This window comes from Glycine max, chromosome 7, assembly GCF_000004515.6.
Source record: "Glycine max cultivar Williams 82 chromosome 7, Glycine_max_v4.0, whole genome shotgun sequence".
Classification (NCBI taxonomy): Eukaryota; Viridiplantae; Streptophyta; class Magnoliopsida; order Fabales; family Fabaceae; genus Glycine; species Glycine max.
The window spans coordinates 12,987,668-13,004,436 of NC_038243.2; the positions used below are offsets into that span (position 1 = coordinate 12,987,668).

General features: G+C 32.6%; 1 protein-coding gene across 2 annotated transcripts; it reads right to left on the bottom strand.

Moving 5' to 3' along the window:
- Window positions 1-9,317: 9,317 nt before the first annotated feature.
- LOC100784625 (probable serine/threonine-protein kinase PBL19) lies at window positions 9,318-16,553 on the bottom strand. 2 transcript variants are annotated; one of them, XM_003530076.5, is made up of 5 exons: window positions 16,263-16,553; window positions 15,341-15,737; window positions 12,488-12,748; window positions 10,893-11,015; window positions 9,318-10,239 (listed from the first exon to the last, which is right to left on the bottom strand). In XM_003530076.5, exons 2-5 carry the CDS (start codon window positions 15,689-15,691, stop codon window positions 9,682-9,684), a joined length of 1,293 nt encoding a protein of 430 aa, XP_003530124.1. In that variant the 5' UTR covers window positions 15,692-15,737; window positions 16,263-16,553; the 3' UTR covers window positions 9,318-9,681. The 2 variants fall into 2 exon arrangements, with proteins under 2 accessions (XP_003530124.1, XP_006583519.1); XM_006583456.4 differs by having other exon boundaries at window positions 16,120-16,530.
- Window positions 16,554-16,769: the final 216 nt, after the last annotated feature.

A 16,769-nucleotide genomic window follows, 5' to 3' on the forward strand; every position in this document is an offset into this window, starting at 1 on the left:
TTGGTATGTTTAACACTTGGTTGATTTCTCTGTGAATGATTGGTTATTATGTGAATGATTATTTTTATTTTGGTGCTTTCATCTTTTTGATGTTGCCAAAGGGGGAGAGAATCATGTAAGGTACAGGGTATATATTTTTTTTTGGAAACCTTTCTGAAAATATTTTTTGCTAAGTAATGATTGCAATATTAAGGGGGAGTGATCGTCTCGCAAAAGAAATATTTTTCAGTAAATGATTTCAGTTGGTTGTCATCATCAAAAAGGGAGAGAATGTGAATGTATGTGTATGAAGGTTTTGATGATGTCAAGACAAAAGCAACACAAGTTTTATTTCAAGTCCAAATCAAGACCAAGAAAACAAAGATCAAGAAGAAAGCTAAGTCTTAGTCTATCTTTGTTAAAATAGTCTCTTAGTGATTGCAAAGGTTTGGCCTCACAATATAGTTTTTAAATTGATAATAAAAAGGTTTTAAAATATTTTTAACATTTTCTGAAAAAAGGCATTTTTCCACCGCTAATCAATTACTAGAAGCAAAATTATTTTTAAAAAAGCTTTTTCAGAAAGTTTGAAATTTGAAATTTGAAATTTGAAAGCTGTAATCGATTACCACTTGTCTGTAATTGATTACCAGTAACGGAACTAAAAAAATTCAAATTGAAAAGTCATGACTTCTCATTACATAACTGTGTAATCGATTACCAAAGAGTTGTAATCGATTACCAGTGAGGAAATTTTAAAAGTTACTCTGAAAAGTCACATCCCTTCATAAGTTTTTGAAAAACCACCAAGGGCCTATAAATATGTGACTTATCTATGAAAGTTTTGAGAGTTTTTTCAAAACCTTATTGTCTTATCCTCTCAAAAACAAATCATTGGCCAAACACTTGCAAATCAATTAAGGATTCTTCTAAGAACTTCATCTTGTATCTTCTTCTCTAAAAGAGAGAAAAACATTTGTACTTTCTTTAAAGACTTATTGAGATCAAGAGGTTGTTTGTCTCTTGAATTGTGAGTTTCCTGAACACAAGGGAAAGGGATTCCTCGGGTGTTCAGAAGTTGTAAAAAGGATTTTTACAAAGTTAGTGGAAATCTCAAGTGGGTTGCTTGAGGACTGGACGTAGGTACAAGAAGTGGTCGAACCAGGATATACTGAGTTTGCATTCTTCTCTTCCCTATCTTGATTACTTTATCTTGCATATTTTATTTATCTTACACACTTGAAGTATTTTGTTGATATAACTTTCATCTTCAATATTCTTAACATATAGATTTAAAAAGGGATTTAGAAGTTAATTAAACAAGAAATTTTTTAACTTAATTCACCCCCCTCTCTAAAGTTATTGAGGCCACTTGTCCAATACTTTTCATCTTTTCTTGTTCCAATATTGTTTGGGAACCTTGATTGAGACTAATTTTCCCCCCTTTAACTATAGGTGTAGCAATTGATGAACAATTTTTCATATTAAATCTTTTCAACACTTTTTTCTATGTAGGTCTTATGAGATAATCCCAATGTCCTTAGAAATCCATCTCTATGAATTGATACACCAATGGCATAGGAGGCTCCACCCATATCCTTTATATCAAAGTTTTGTGAGAGAAAAAATTGGTATCATGTAAAATACCCTAGTCACGCTACTTGCAAGTAAAATATCATCTACATATAGGACTAAGAAAATAAACTTACTCCCACTGATTTTAAGGTATATGTATTGGTCTACAACATTTTTCTCAAATTCATATTTGGAGACCACATTATGAAACCTTATATACCATTGATGGGATGCTTGTTTCAGCCCATATATAGATCTTCTAAGCTTGAAAGCTAAGTGACTTCCTTTTTCGCTTTCAAACCCCATAGGTTGAGACATGCATACTTCTTCCTCAAGATCCCTATTTCAGAATTTTATTTTCACATCCATTTGATGTAGTTCTAGATAAAAATGAGCTAATAAGGCCGTAATTATCCTAAATGAATCCTTCTTAGAGATCGGAGAAAAGGTTTCATGATAATCAATACCTTCTTTTTGAGTAAAGTCTTTGGCTACAAGTCTAGCTTTATATCTTTCGACATTACCTTTTGAGTCTCTTTTAGTTTTAAAAATCCATTTACAACCTATTGTAGAGACTCCCTTTGGTAATTCTACTAGATCCCAAACTTGACTTTTAGCCTTAGATTACATTTTATCTTTCATGGCTTCATACCACAACTTAGAGTCATCTCTACTCATGGCTTGCGAAAAGCTAATTGGATCATCCTTAAGTTCGAAATTAAAGTTAGATTCTTGAAGATACACAATATAGTCACCAAAAATTAATATTTTTCTATTTCTCGCATATCTCCTTATTCCTATATATTGATTCTCGACCAATAGGTTCTATGTTATTGGGTTCCTCATGTGGCATATCCTCAACATGTGGTTCTTGATAAGTTGGTTGATGTTCAATAATATCATGTTGATTATTTTGAATATCAATCAACTCCATTGTTTTCAAAGGTGATTCTGTTATTTCTTCAAATTCCTCATGTTGAGTATTTCCAGTCCTACTAACTTCATGATCCTCAAGAAACTTTGCATTTCTAGCTTCAACTATTTTAGGAGTGTGAGAAGGACAGTAGAACCTATAGTCTTTGGAGTTATTTGGATGTCCAATAAAATATCCACTAGTGGTTATTGAGTCCAATTTCTTAATGTTCAGATTATAAATTTGAAATTCAACTGAACAACCCCATATGTGTAAATGTCTTAAACTAGGTTTCCACCCATACCAAGTTTCAAAAGGTGTTTCTAGAATGACCTTAGATGGTACCCTATTCAATATATACAAATTTTTTTCAAAGCTTCACTCCATAAGGATGTAGGTAATACCTTAGGATTGCTAATCATGCCTCTAACCATTTCCATAAGTGTGTGGTTTCTTCTTTCGACAACACCATTTTGTTATGGTGTACCTACCATGGTATATTCGGCAACAATACCTTCCTTTAGAAGAAACTTTGCAAATGGATCGGGTTGTTATCCCTTTTCTGTGTACCTACCATAATATTTCCCACCTTTATAAGATCTTATAATCTTTATTTTCTTTTCCTTTTGTTTCTCTACTTTGACTTTTAAAACTTTAAAAGCATCAAGTGCTTTAGATTTTTCATATAGAAGATAGAGATACATAAATTTTGAGTGGTCATCAATAAATGAAATAAAATATTTTTGATCATTTAAACAAGGTGTAGGAAATGGTCCACAAATATCTGTATGAATAATTTCAAGAAGCTTGCTATTTCTTTTGGCACATTTAGTAGTCTTGTTAGTATGTTTTCCCTTTATGCATTCTACACAAGTACTAAAATTAGTAAAGTTAACATTCCTAAGAATTTCTTCCTTTACTAGTCTCTTAATTCTTCAAGAGAAATGTGCCCTAAATGCTTATGTCGAAACGTAGACAAATTTTCATCCATAATACTTCGCTTAGTACCAATGGTGGTATGTAAGGCTACGAGACTTGTTTCAAAAATAGGATCTATTGAAAGCTTAAATAAATTTAACTAAAAAACCACAACCAACAACTTTATTGTCTTTAATCAATTTAAAAGAAACATCGTAGAAAAGAAAAGAGAAACTAGTATATGTAAGCCTAGAAACAGAAACCAAGTTTCTAGAAAAGGACAAAACATAAAAAAGTGTTTTCTAATAACATACAAAAACCAGAATTCATGAGAAGTTTAAAAGTTCCAATAGCCTCCATGTATGAACTCATATGATTTCCACCATAGATGCTTTGTTCACTTCCCATTGGATTTCGCAAGTTTAGAAATTCTTGTACATTATTAGCAATGTGAATTGTAGAACTTGAATCAATCCATCAAGTATTGGTAGGAACTTCAGTAAAATCTTATTCAAAGCAAGGCAAAAATACCTTTCTTTTCAAGCCAATTCTTGTATTTGAGACAATCCTTCTTCATATGTCCCAATTTCTTACAAAAAAAGCAATTCATCTTTTTTCTCATCCCGCTTCATTTGAACAATCTTATGGACTTCAAGGACACCATTGCCTTTTTTTTTTCCAATTTCCTTTATTATGATTCACCATATGAGTGCTTTTAGGTGCCACATGCTTTAATCTCTCTCTCTTTTGAACACACATGGTCAATAATTCATTAAGAGACCATTTGTCCTTATGTGTATTGCAAGAAATTTTAAAAGGACCATACTCTAGAGGAAATGAGTCGAGAATGAAATGGACAAGAAATGATTTAGAAATTTCAACTTTTAGGGACTTTAGTTTAGTAGCACTATTTCACATTTCCATTATGTGTTCTCGCACACTTTTACTGCTATCAAACTTCATGCTTGAAAGCTTTTTCATCAAGGTATTGGCCACAGACTTGTCTGAGCTAATAAATTTCTCCTCAATAGCTTTCATATAAGTCTTAACCATATCATTATCAGGAATGGATCCTCTTATGTTTTTTCATATATGAGACTTTATGAGCATTAAGCTTAAGCGATTTGATCGCTCCCACCATTCATAGTTTTCCTTTTCAACTTGAGGACTACCTTCTATGGGAATGAGTGGTTCATCCACACAAAGTGCCAAGTCCAATTCCATGCACCCTAATGTCAAAAGAATTTATTCTTTCCAATTAGTAAAGTTATCACCAATTAACATTGGAATTCCAAACTCAAGCAAATTTCTAGGTATAATTACAATATAAGAATAACATACATTAATGCTAGGAATAAAAATTGAACAAGTAAATTCAAACTTTCCTATGTGCAGAGGTGCAAATCATGCATAGAATTTACATACCTTATATACAAACACCATAATAAATCATGCCTATGGGGGTATAGAAATATTATGATATTTGATCTTTATTAATTATTATTTCCCTATGGGACCAAATAACAATTTCTCTATCACATTGCTTAGGATGCTATTCATAACTTTTAAGAGTATAATAATTCAAAATATATAATGTTCGAATTGAACTATAATAGTCATTCAAATATAAAAGCCATAAGTGTTGTAAACATAAAGATGTATAAACTAAGCTTTATTTTTAAACCAATTCAGGTAGCAATGCATAATATAAATTAATTTTTTTTTCCAATTTCAGTCTAATTACATAAATGAATTGGAGACAAAATCCTTTGTTAATTAGTAGCAAATGATAGTTTTTATCAAATTATTCTAATTTCTTGTTATTCGTATGACATAGCAAACATAATAATCAACAACAATTATAACAAATAATTAAAACATAATATCAATTAAAATCAGTTGATTCAAGTTCCATTTAAAACATTTAATGTCACATTATTAATAAAACTTCAATTGAAATTAATATAGTAATGCTACTAGAATAAATATAAATAAAGAAAATTGAATTAATTAAAAAAGAATGAATTAGACAACAATGTAAAATAGTCAATCCACATATGTATAAGACCAAAAGGATATTATTTTCATATAATTGATTCAGTATAAGACATATCATCATTATTATAACATAATAATCGTGTCGCGATCATTTCATAATGTCATTTTTTTGTCACCATGATATTGATGTCATATCCGCCAACTTTACTAATGACTAATCTTCACTAGGAAAACTTGACTAACTACCTTTAGTAGGGTCTCGCCTCTTAACCATATTTTTTTTATCTACAAGGTTCGAACCCAAGATCTTGCTTAAGCAGACGAAGTCCAAGATTTGTGTGTGCTTTATTTAAAATATATAAATAACATTGTTGAATAACAAGGCTTAATAGAAGGCTTTAATACCAATTGTTAGACCTCTTATGATGAATACAAAAATATATATTCATTACTTTGTCATTGGTCCTTGATACATAATAAGAATAAATATACTTTTAAAAATAAAATATAAAGAGTATAATGTGGAAGCATACCTCCATTTGAAGTCACTCTTACTACAAGCAAATTTTGAAAACTCATAATTCAACTCACAAAATAGAGAAAAAGAATAGGAAAGAATCTTCTAGCCTTAGCCTTCTAAAGGTATATGAATCAATGGAACATCACAAACTTTATATGGGCAAGGCAAGAAACTCCTTCATAAAACTCAAAATGTAATTGTCCCTTTAATTTGGCTCCTCCATTAAAATTCAATAATTGAAAAATAAAACTTATAATAACTACATCAAATTCTTATTATGAGTCATATTAATGTTTATATTATAACAAGTCCAACATTGATGCTCTCATAGGACATGCTATGTTCACTGATGGTGTTGTCTATGGTGAAAAGAAGAGAATGAGCAAGGTAAGGAGGATAAGATGGAAACTTTACAAATTTGGGGGTGCACCACCCAAAAATGTGGTGCATTAAGTAATTGTCCATCAGAATTTATACTTGTAAAATCTTCTCAAACATGATCTAGAAAAAATTGTGGGATTTAGGTCTATATTTCTTATAATTTTTTTTAAAAATGTATGAAAAATCAGAGGTAATATTTTTTACATGTCTTTGATAAATTCATCTAAAATTATATTAAAAATTAGGCTTAAATATGTTTTTGATTCCTGAGAAATTTTTCCTTTGAATCTGCTTCCTGATATTTGAAAAGTTTTATTTTAGATCTCTGCTGTCAATTTTAAGTGATGACGTGTCCGTTAAATATTTGATTGGGCGATTTGTGGTAGCTAAAAAATGCCAGTATTTGTTTCTAAATCAAATTTAAAATTTTTGGAGGTTTTTAACCGCCAAAATCAATTAGAGTAAACAAAATAAACAAACTCCTCTTAACCATTTCATCAAACACCTCCTGCGCCTCCCCCATCATCCCCTTCTTAAAAAATAAAAAACTTCGTACCCCATTGCCGTACCCCATTGCCCAGAGGCTCTTCGCTATGCGAAGGTATGGGGGAGGGATGTTGTACGCAGCCTTATCCTTGCATATGCAAAGAGGCTGTTTCCGGATTCGAACCCATGACCAACAAGTCACCAAGGCACAACTTTACCGCTGCACCAGGGCTCGCCTTCTTAAAAAATAAATAACAATAATTAAGAGAAGCAAAAGAACTTGAGGGCTTTGAGTGGGTCCAGGTGGTGGTCCTTGCGGGGGCTGAGATGGGCCGTGGGGCCCAGGAGGAGGGTGTTGCTGTGGAGCTTGTGGTGTTCAAGGTTGAGGTTGTGCTGCTGGAGAAGGGTGTGGTGGCCAAAGGTGTGCTGGAGATGGAGTGAGGGGGAGTAGGAGGGAGAGGGTTAGGTGGAGGCTATCGGAGTCCTCAATTTTGTTGCCATGGGAGTCGGTGATGAAGAACGTCTCGACGAAGAAGTCTCCCTCAAATTCGATGGTGGCGTTGTCGATGGTGAGATCAAGGACCTTGAAGACCCTGGTGATGATCTAGAGGAGGCCGATCTAGTTGCAGGCACAGATGATGAAGGTGATGGAGTCGACACTGTTAGAGTTGTCAATAGCGATGATGGAGGTGGATTCGATGGTGGAAGCTCGCAACAGGATGCTCTGGCGAGTAGCGATGACGAAACAGGGGATGGAGAGAGAGGAAAAGTGTGTGAGAGAAGGGAATGAAATGGGAGAGAGTTGATTTGCAAATGAAGTGAGTAAAATGTTAAGGTTTGTGGAATTGGGGGTGTATATAGAGGTAATTGAGTTGAAACAAATACTTGTGGTTTTTAACCGCCAGAAAATTTAAATTTGATTTTGAAATAAATACTGACGAATTTTGAATCATCATAAATCGCATTATCAAATATTCAACAGATAAGTCGTCACTTAACTGACAATAGAGATCTAAAATAAAACTTTTCAAATATAAAAAAATAGATTCAAAGGAAAAAATTTATCAGAAATCAAACGCAAAAGTCAAATATATATCAAAAATAAAAAAAATATATTTAAACCTAAAATTAAACCTATCCAAAAGTGTGAATATACATATGAAAATGATCCCCTACCTAGATTAGGACATGATAATTGATAACACATTAAAATTGGATCCGGCCAACTAACTCATAAAATGAGTCAATGATTCTTGGAGGCTGAGGGGGAACGTAGTTGAAAAGAGGTGGAGTTGATTTGGTTGACCCCATTTTTTTTTTAGGATGGTTGACCTTGACCCAATTTTTTTAATGCGTGTAAATTTAGCAGTAGGGAACAAAAAGAAAAAGTGGCAGGTCATTTAATTTTATAAAATGTTTTTATAGGTGTCAATTATTAATTCAAGTTGATGAAGAAGCTTACCTAATAAATATTATAGTCAATGAGGTATAGCGTGTAAGCTTCTTAACGATGAATGCTTAACTATGACATAAGTCACGTAAAAGTACGAAACAATAAATTCATTTTAACTTGTCATCTATTCATATGATATAGAGAGATGATCAGTGCCCAAAAAATCCTACAAGGCGAAATATTTCAATTTTACACAAATGAATAATAGTTTTTAGGAGGAAGTTGTCGATTTATCACGAAGCTGACCCTTGATGAAAATACATCATGGTTTCAAAATCAGATTATATGTGTTTAATCGATTAAATTGTAGTCAGTTTTGGTTCCACGTTCAATTATTGTTATATAAATTTGAATAATTTAATTGGAATGCAACCAAAATATATGAAAAAAAATATTCGATCATTTTTTTTTATCGGTATTGCTATTAAATCAGATATTAACATGTATGAAAAAATATTAATTTAACATGTATGAAAAAATATTAATTTTTATAACAGTTATTTTAAAATTTTTATTGAAATTAATTTTTAATTATTGACATTGCAAAAATCTTTATATTAATACAATATCAAAATTAAACTCGAATTCTAAAGTCACAAGCAAAATTTGTTTTTGATGCTTGATGGCGGATCTCAAATGGAAAACACACAAACTATCAATACTTAAGGGTATGTTTTAACTTTTTTTTCTTTTATTAATATCATTATTTTTTATAAAAAAAAAAAACACTATTAGATAGTCTTCAAAACAAGTAGATATTCTTTGCACATTTTGCTTTGAGCTTTAGCCCCCATCTCTCAGAAAAGAAAAGAAAAATTTATCAGCTCATTACTGGGTGAATTTTTTAAAACCTATCATGTAAAATTTAGTTATATACCACTGGATGGATTAATCGAACTTACTCTCAACATTACAATAACAAATAAACCGCGTCCGTGCATGTAGTTGTGAAATCTATTGACAAAATAAAACTGAATGATGATATACAGAGAACAAGTTATGATGGATCAAATACTTTTGAAAAGAAAAAGAAAGAGAATTTACAAGCTATATACCATAGAATCACTTTCTAGTTTCTATATTAACAATGAAAAGGCCACTAAAATATTTTTCTCTCATTCAAATCAAACAAAATATATGGCCACTCAAAAGATCATTAGCAATGTATTGCAGTTAGTGTTCCCCATTCTATACATCAACCATAGAGAACTTTGCCTGCTTTGTCAATCATCATTGGCTGAGAATGAGAGAAATTATTACATGATCTAGAGCTATGCGATCCCGATGAATATATAGGTGACATATAGCCACATTCTTCAATTTATGAAAAAGAGTTAATAGCATATCAGGTAAAGATTGGCCGAGACCACATAGACCCATATAACAATTTCTCCTAGGATGGACCCTGTTCCCAGTTAGTTACACTGAAGCCAGAACGAAATTTTGCTAGGGATGAAACTATGAAGACACATTGGCTCTCTGAAGGGTCATAAATCTTCTTTTACTAGCACTCTCCACACTTTCACCAAGTTTTGCAAGATGTTCCATCCTCTTTTTCCATAACTCTGTAGAGCCTGATTGATTTGCCTCCTCTTCAGCTTCAACTGGATCATTTTCAGATACCTCAATACTTTTATCATCTGCAGGGTGCTGCTCTTCATCAGAATCTTGGATTATCTGCTTCAATCTCTCTACCACCTGACTCATTGATGGCCGATCTTTCGCACTCTTACGCAGGCAATGCTGTGCGAGTTTAGCAATTTTTCGTGCTCCTTTAATGGAATATTCTCCTTGAAGTCGTGGATCCATTATCATGCCAAACCTTTTGCTATCAGGAGGGTATTGCTTCACCCACTCCAGTAATTTCTTCTCCGTTTTGGGCCTGTTTTTTTCCATTGAACGCCTGCCGGTAAGTATTTCATATAGCACCACACCAAAACTCCACACATCACTCTTGGCAGTGAGATGGCCTGTCTCAATGTAATCTGGAGCAGCATAACCATATGTCCCCATAACCTAACATTAAAAAAAAAGGTTTACAACTTTAAATTAACCCAGTATAACCTTGATGATCATGTATTTAAACTTTGAAGTTATGTTTTTTGGCTTGTATTTGGCAAGTCATATGTTTTGCTACATAAGAAAGTGAAGGATAAGAAGTGGTTGTATATGATAAGATGTTGGTGACACCGATTGAGAAAAAAAGGCATAAAACTGGTTAAGATGGTTTTGGACACGTGAAAGGTCACTAGAAACACCAATTTAGATAGTAGATTGAATGCTTCTTAGACATGTGGAAAGGGGGAGAGAAAAACCAAGGACATTAGATAAAATTATTAAGAGGCATCTTATGGTGAATAATATCCTTGAGAATTTAGTCTTTAATCGAGCTCAATGATGCTATGTGATCCATGTAATCAACTTCACCTACTGGGAAAAGCTTTTGTTGTATATTTGGTCACAAATAGTAAAATTAAGTTTAGAATATATGCAGAAGAATATTTATGCAGTAAACATGGAAGCTCTATCACCAACAACAGTTGTAACAATAAAGTTTGTAAGGAAATTATATCCACAGAAAAATCCAACATGATAGTCTCCAGTATTAAAATCCTATGAGATCAACCAATGCAATAGGAAAATGCTACTGAATAAGGCATGGCACTTACCGCTGTTGAAACATGAGTATCACCAGCTGCTGGTCCCTCCCTGGCAAGTCCAAAATCGGAAAGCTTTGGATTAAAGTTTTCATCCAGTAATACATTTGAAGCTTTGAAATCTCGATATATCACCTAGAGCATTAGCATTCTAATTGTTAAAAGCAGAGGAAGAAAAGTTTAGAAAATGTAAATACAAATTAAAAGCTATCTAACACAAAGAAAAGCTATTCATAGATAAGCAAAGTTGTAACGAATAATATGAAATCCAAGAGTACGTTATTACTCAACCAAATTGCCACTGTTAATTAATGATCTAAATTTATGTATTCATATTGTGGTATATATTTTACCACAAATACATTGACAAAATCAAGTGGACAAATTAACAATAGCTGCTTGCCCCTTTCCAGAAAGTGTAATCTAATTTCCAGTTAATACAGATAGTTTACATATATTCCAAGAAAACATTAAATTCTTAAGAGCTTTGAAATTTAACGTATATTCAACATAAGTTTGCACCTTTATTATGGCATTAAGCTCTAAGAACATTCCAATTCCTATGTTTAATACACTTGGACTTCATCTAAAGCATACAAGTTCCAGAGTTGTTCATATAAAGTAAGTTAAACAAGATCTTATGATTGTTGCCAGAGCCTAGATTTTAAAGGAATACGGTAACCAAAACCAAACTGTGCAAAGCAGGAAGAGAACCCTAGGTCAGAGGTTTCACCAACAGATTAAACTAATTTGTTATGTGTGCAATTGCAATATTGAACTTTTTAAAAAGGGTGGATTATCTAAGCTAATAAAAGAGGGTATTAAAATTTGTGGTCCTCATCCTGCAACAGATATGCTAAACTCGTAGATTCATTTCTAACTCCGCTTTTCAAAACAGTAAATCTAAAACAAAAACAAAGACCACAGAATAAAATGTTGTTTATTAGAATAGAAAGAGCTATTCTGACAACAGAACCTGAATAGCCAAAACACAGGTCATTGACTGAATTATCACGAGACAAAGGGGAAGGAGGAAAGATTTTGTCAGTGACACAGTTGACAGATAGTAGTCATCACTTCCGCAAAAGAAATTATCTTGAAATGCATCGTATTTAATAAGGAAAAGAAGCACATATTCTGAGTTTCCTACAAATCTCAGGGTTATTAGTTAAGGAACTTAACTGTCTACTTTCTGTAATTGTATTACTAATTTGTAAAAACTTAGAAGATGTAACTTATTTGTTTAATGTTCCTCTCATTAAGGCGCAACTCACTTAAAAGCTTAAGAAGTTCAATGAATATTGAACACACATTAATGGTTTTAATTTCTAACACGTCTCAATCTTGTCATGTGAAATAGGATTGGGCTTGAAACATGGACAACAAATGTGCCTCCCTGCCTCATACTGAAATCATAATTCAATCAGAAAAATGTGGCAATAAGGATCATACTCTAGACCATGTGGTCATAGAGGGCACTATAAAACCATTTCTCCTAATTCCTAAGAGCTTAAATGATAAGTGAAGGCACATGATTATATATATATATAATTCCACATAGTGAGAGAAGCAGGAATAGTATATGATAATATTGCTTTAACTGGAACCTGAATTTCTAATTCTTCATGCAGATAAGTTAACCCTTGAGCTGCTCCAGTTGCTATTTCAAGTCTTGTTTTCCAGGGAAGAGGATCATATGCTTTATTGAAAAGGTGAAACTCTAAGCTTTTATTCGGCATGTATTCATATACAAGTAGTCTCTGGATCCCTCTTTCATCATCCAAAGCACAGTATCCAATAAGCTTGACTAGATTTGGGTGTTGCACAACACCAAGAAACTGAACTTCAGTTAACCATTGCTTATGACCCTACATGAAATAAGGGAAAATAGTCAAAGGAAATTCAATGTAAAAAGAAAATAAAGAACATTTTAGCTCCTCTAAGCCAATGATTACTAACAAATATAATGTAATAATATAGTTAATTTTTCAAGATAGTAAAAGATTGATCCATTAATACATCACAATTCCTTCATATTTTTTGGTAAGAACAATATATGGTTTCTTTATCAAGTAATATCAAATTACATCTAAAAAATTATACCAGACATGAAGAAACCCATCTATGGAGTTACATTACTGTATTGTCTGTTGATGTAAAATATGCCTTTACATGTGAAACATTCAATTCAAACAGATAAATTTTCCAGCAAAAAATATGGCTATAAGGAAAGTACTTTATTCATACTTGAAAGCAAGGTTCTCTTTGTCTGAATTGCCTGGAGAAATCCTCAGCAGACCAATTTTTTTATACACACACATTAGAAATCTAGGAGATAAGTCAGAATAAGTCAGAAAATATACAAATCAAATCCTACTTATTAACAGAAAATATACAGCTCCTAAATAAGATATTTTCCCCCTAAATAGGAGATTATTTCTAAACTCACTATCTAACTGTTGAACCTAAGGTCCAAAGATGAAAGAATCAATCATAATGCATAGGCATGTATAAATTTCATTCTGAACTTAATAATTTAACATAGACTACAGTAACGAGGTACTATCAATCCTTTTTAAGATAACTGAATAACAGAGCAAATAAGAATTGTCTCCGACTAGCCAATATCCATAGCTCTATCTATTGAAGAGGATGATATAACTCTCTATTGGGTAAGGAAAAATTTCTGATCTGTTAAGGACGAGGAATATTAGTTTAGAGCCAGGGCTGGATATAAAAAGGTTGGTCATCCTTTCCACAGCTTTCAGTAGATTGGTATATATGGTAAAACAGACATTTATATCATTAAGGCTAAAATATAAAAATGATCCCTTAACTTTTTAGTTTTAAAATGGTCCCCTTATTTAATTCATAACAAGTTAGTCCTTCCGAAAAACTTATTGTTTTTTAAAATTTTTGGGCATGATTTTGAACCTTTTTTCGATTGATTTAAGATGTCAAATTTGTTCCATTAGATTCATCTACATGAAAACTGCGGAAACCAATTTATGTTCAAACAAAAATATGCACATAAACAAGGTGAAAAGTGCATGAAAACTGAGTCCCATTGGCAACCGGAAAACTGAAAAATCTAATATCATATTCTTTTCTTATTGATATGAGACTTGCTTTTCATGTGATTTTCACTACGTATGTGGCCTTTTCTGTTTCGAACATTAGTTAATTCTTATAGTTTTCATGTAGGTTAATCTAATGGGACAAGTTTAACATCTTGAATCAATCAAAAAAAGCTTCAAAACTGTGTCCTAAAATTGAAAACGATAATTTTTTTGAAAGGACTAATTTATCATGAATTAAATAATGGGACCAGTTTAGAACTTCCAAAAATTAGGGGAGCAATTTAGAACCATAAAATAAGATAAGGGACCATTCTTATATTTTAGCCTATCATTAATGTTGATCTTAAAAGCTATCTGAAGGGGGGGAAAAATCACCCCTGTATGCAAAATGCTGATCAAAGAGCCAAGGCTAAGAATACTGATAAAAAATGATATGCAATACATTAAGGAGTGGCTGCTCTTGCATCAAGGATTTAACAGCTAAATGCTAACCACCAAAGGTGATATCTGGCATTGGCTCATTGCTTTGCACAGATCTTGGGACAGAGGACACACCTTTAAAGCTGACACATGAAAACTTTAATATCAACAATAGTTCAAAAGCCTAATTTTTTAACAATGAGATTTTGTTCATAAATAACAAACAATCTTGTTTCCTCATTCTTGACAGTAGACTAAGATGTGCATGAATAGTGATTGTCAGTTTGTAGAAATGGCCAACATACAAAAAGGCTATAAGCTACCAAACTTTATTTTCTATTGTGATCCACTATTTCTATGAGTGTAACTTCACACCAACAGTAAACAAGAAAATTCCACAATCACTGTAGAAACTAAGGTTTTCCACTTGAAGTAAATTTTTTAGACTGGTTCCACCTATCATCTACTGGTATAAGGCTTTTGTTGTTGTAGTTTGGACTGGTTCCACAGTCCACACACATGGTTCACCAAAGGTGTAGAAGTATTTGCACAGAATTAAATCCTTCTTTGTTTTTTGTTATTATCTACGTTTGATATGACCTGATCTTATAGGCACAAGACTTAAAAAATAGAATGATGCAATCTTAAGGAGTTTGGAAATTTACTTTTTTTTCATTGTACAGTACAGGTATCTTTAGATCAACTTTCATATCTAAACTAAACTAAACTAAATGGAATGATGGACCACATCATGTGAATAAACACTATCAAGAAAATAGAGGTAACAACTAAGAAATTCTACCTTGACCAATTTATCTAAACTGAATTTATGCTTTTTATATTTACTCATCTGGAAATGGGGACCAAGGGACTCTAAATGCTCTCTGAATTTTAAACGTAAAAAGTTTACATGTCATTCTCTGACAAATTACTTCTCAAGGAATTTGTTGAGTCTCATACCTGCAATGCATTCTTGTTAAGCCTTTTGATGGCAACTAAAACAGAATTCCGATTCCCATCAGCAGGCTTGATTGTACCTTTAAACACACTTCCAAATCCACCTTCTCCTATCTTAAGAAGCCTGCTGAAATCACTCGTTGCACGCTTGAGCTCTGTGAAGGAGAAGTCCCTCAAATTGTGACCCTTCTCCTCATACAGTTCTGGTATACCGCGAGGAGATGTAGATGAGCATGAAGACTTGGTGACCCTTTCAGGCCCTGAAAACTCGAGTTTCTCTTGCTCTTTCAGTTCAGGTGCTGACCTTTGCTTACTGCTCCTAGATTTGTCTCTGAAATAGTAAAAGCACTTCATTGCATAAACAATCAGCTATGATTCTTGTGCACAGTCTCTGATCAACCTGTTATCAATTCAACAAATCACAAAAAAAAAATGTCTGTCAAGAATAAAACCCATAATATCCTTACCACCTAGAAAGAAGAAAAACACAACAATTTAGTGAATAGTAAAAGCATTTCATTGCATAAACAATTAGCTATAATTCTTATGCACAGTCTCTGATCATCCTGCTATCAATTCAACAAAAACAATGCCTGTCAAGAATAAATCCCCACGATACCATTACCATCTAGAAAGAAGAAAAACATAAATATGTAGTGAATAGTGATGCCCCAGATGCATATGGAAATCGAAAGTGCAAAAAGTTTCAAAATTTAAGCAACCCAAAAGAACAAAAAGATGAAGCAACAGAGAAAACCCAGAAAAGAATTCACTCAACATACAACTTTGAAGGTAAATAGCACATGCAAAATGAGCCAGAATCTGCTAAGCCACACAAATAAGCCTCAGAAGGAAAAACAACAACTGAACAAAGAGCAAAATGGCGGAAAAATTGAAGGTAAAAAAACTGAATTGGAATCTTCACAGGTAAGAACACAGAGAAGCATGTCTAGGCTACAGTAAACGTTCGAGAAGCTTGAATTTCTGCAACTTCACATATGTTAATTTTCTTTTGCTTCTTTCTCTCTCTCTCACGGATATCAAAGAAGAAGATGGAAGTAATAAAGAAAGTTCTCTGAAAGTTGTCTTTTTTCATTGATTGGTTGACCAAAGGCTAGCCAGCCAGCTTGCTCAGTTTCTGATTTTGAACTTTGAAAAGAAAAAGATGAAGCATTGACTAAGCATTGGACGGATAGGTATTTTTATTTTGTTTTTCAAAGTATCAAATCTGACATTCGCCGACTTATATATTCATTTAATTTTAATAGAGATAACTTAAAAAAAATGTTTTGTAGACATGTATTATGAATACCCCACCCAAATTAGATTGATTTCACAAATCATATAATATTATTTGATATGGTAAAAAGTTAAGGTTTTAAAAATATTATTAAGTTTAAGATTTTTCTTAATGATTTTTTTCAATGTCATT

Coding starts and splice junctions, on each gene's coding strand:
- LOC100784625 (XM_003530076.5), bottom strand. CDS start 15,691: ATGAAGTGCTTTTACTATTTCAGAGACAAATCTAGGAGCAGTAAGCAA. Junction 12,749..15,340: donor TTAACAAGAATGCATTGCAG/GTATGAGACTCA, acceptor TATTTCATGTAG/GGTCATAAGCAATGGTTAAC. Junction 10,240..10,892: donor ATACTCATGTTTCAACAGCG/GTAAGTGCCATG, acceptor TTTTAATGTTAG/GTTATGGGGACATATGGTTA.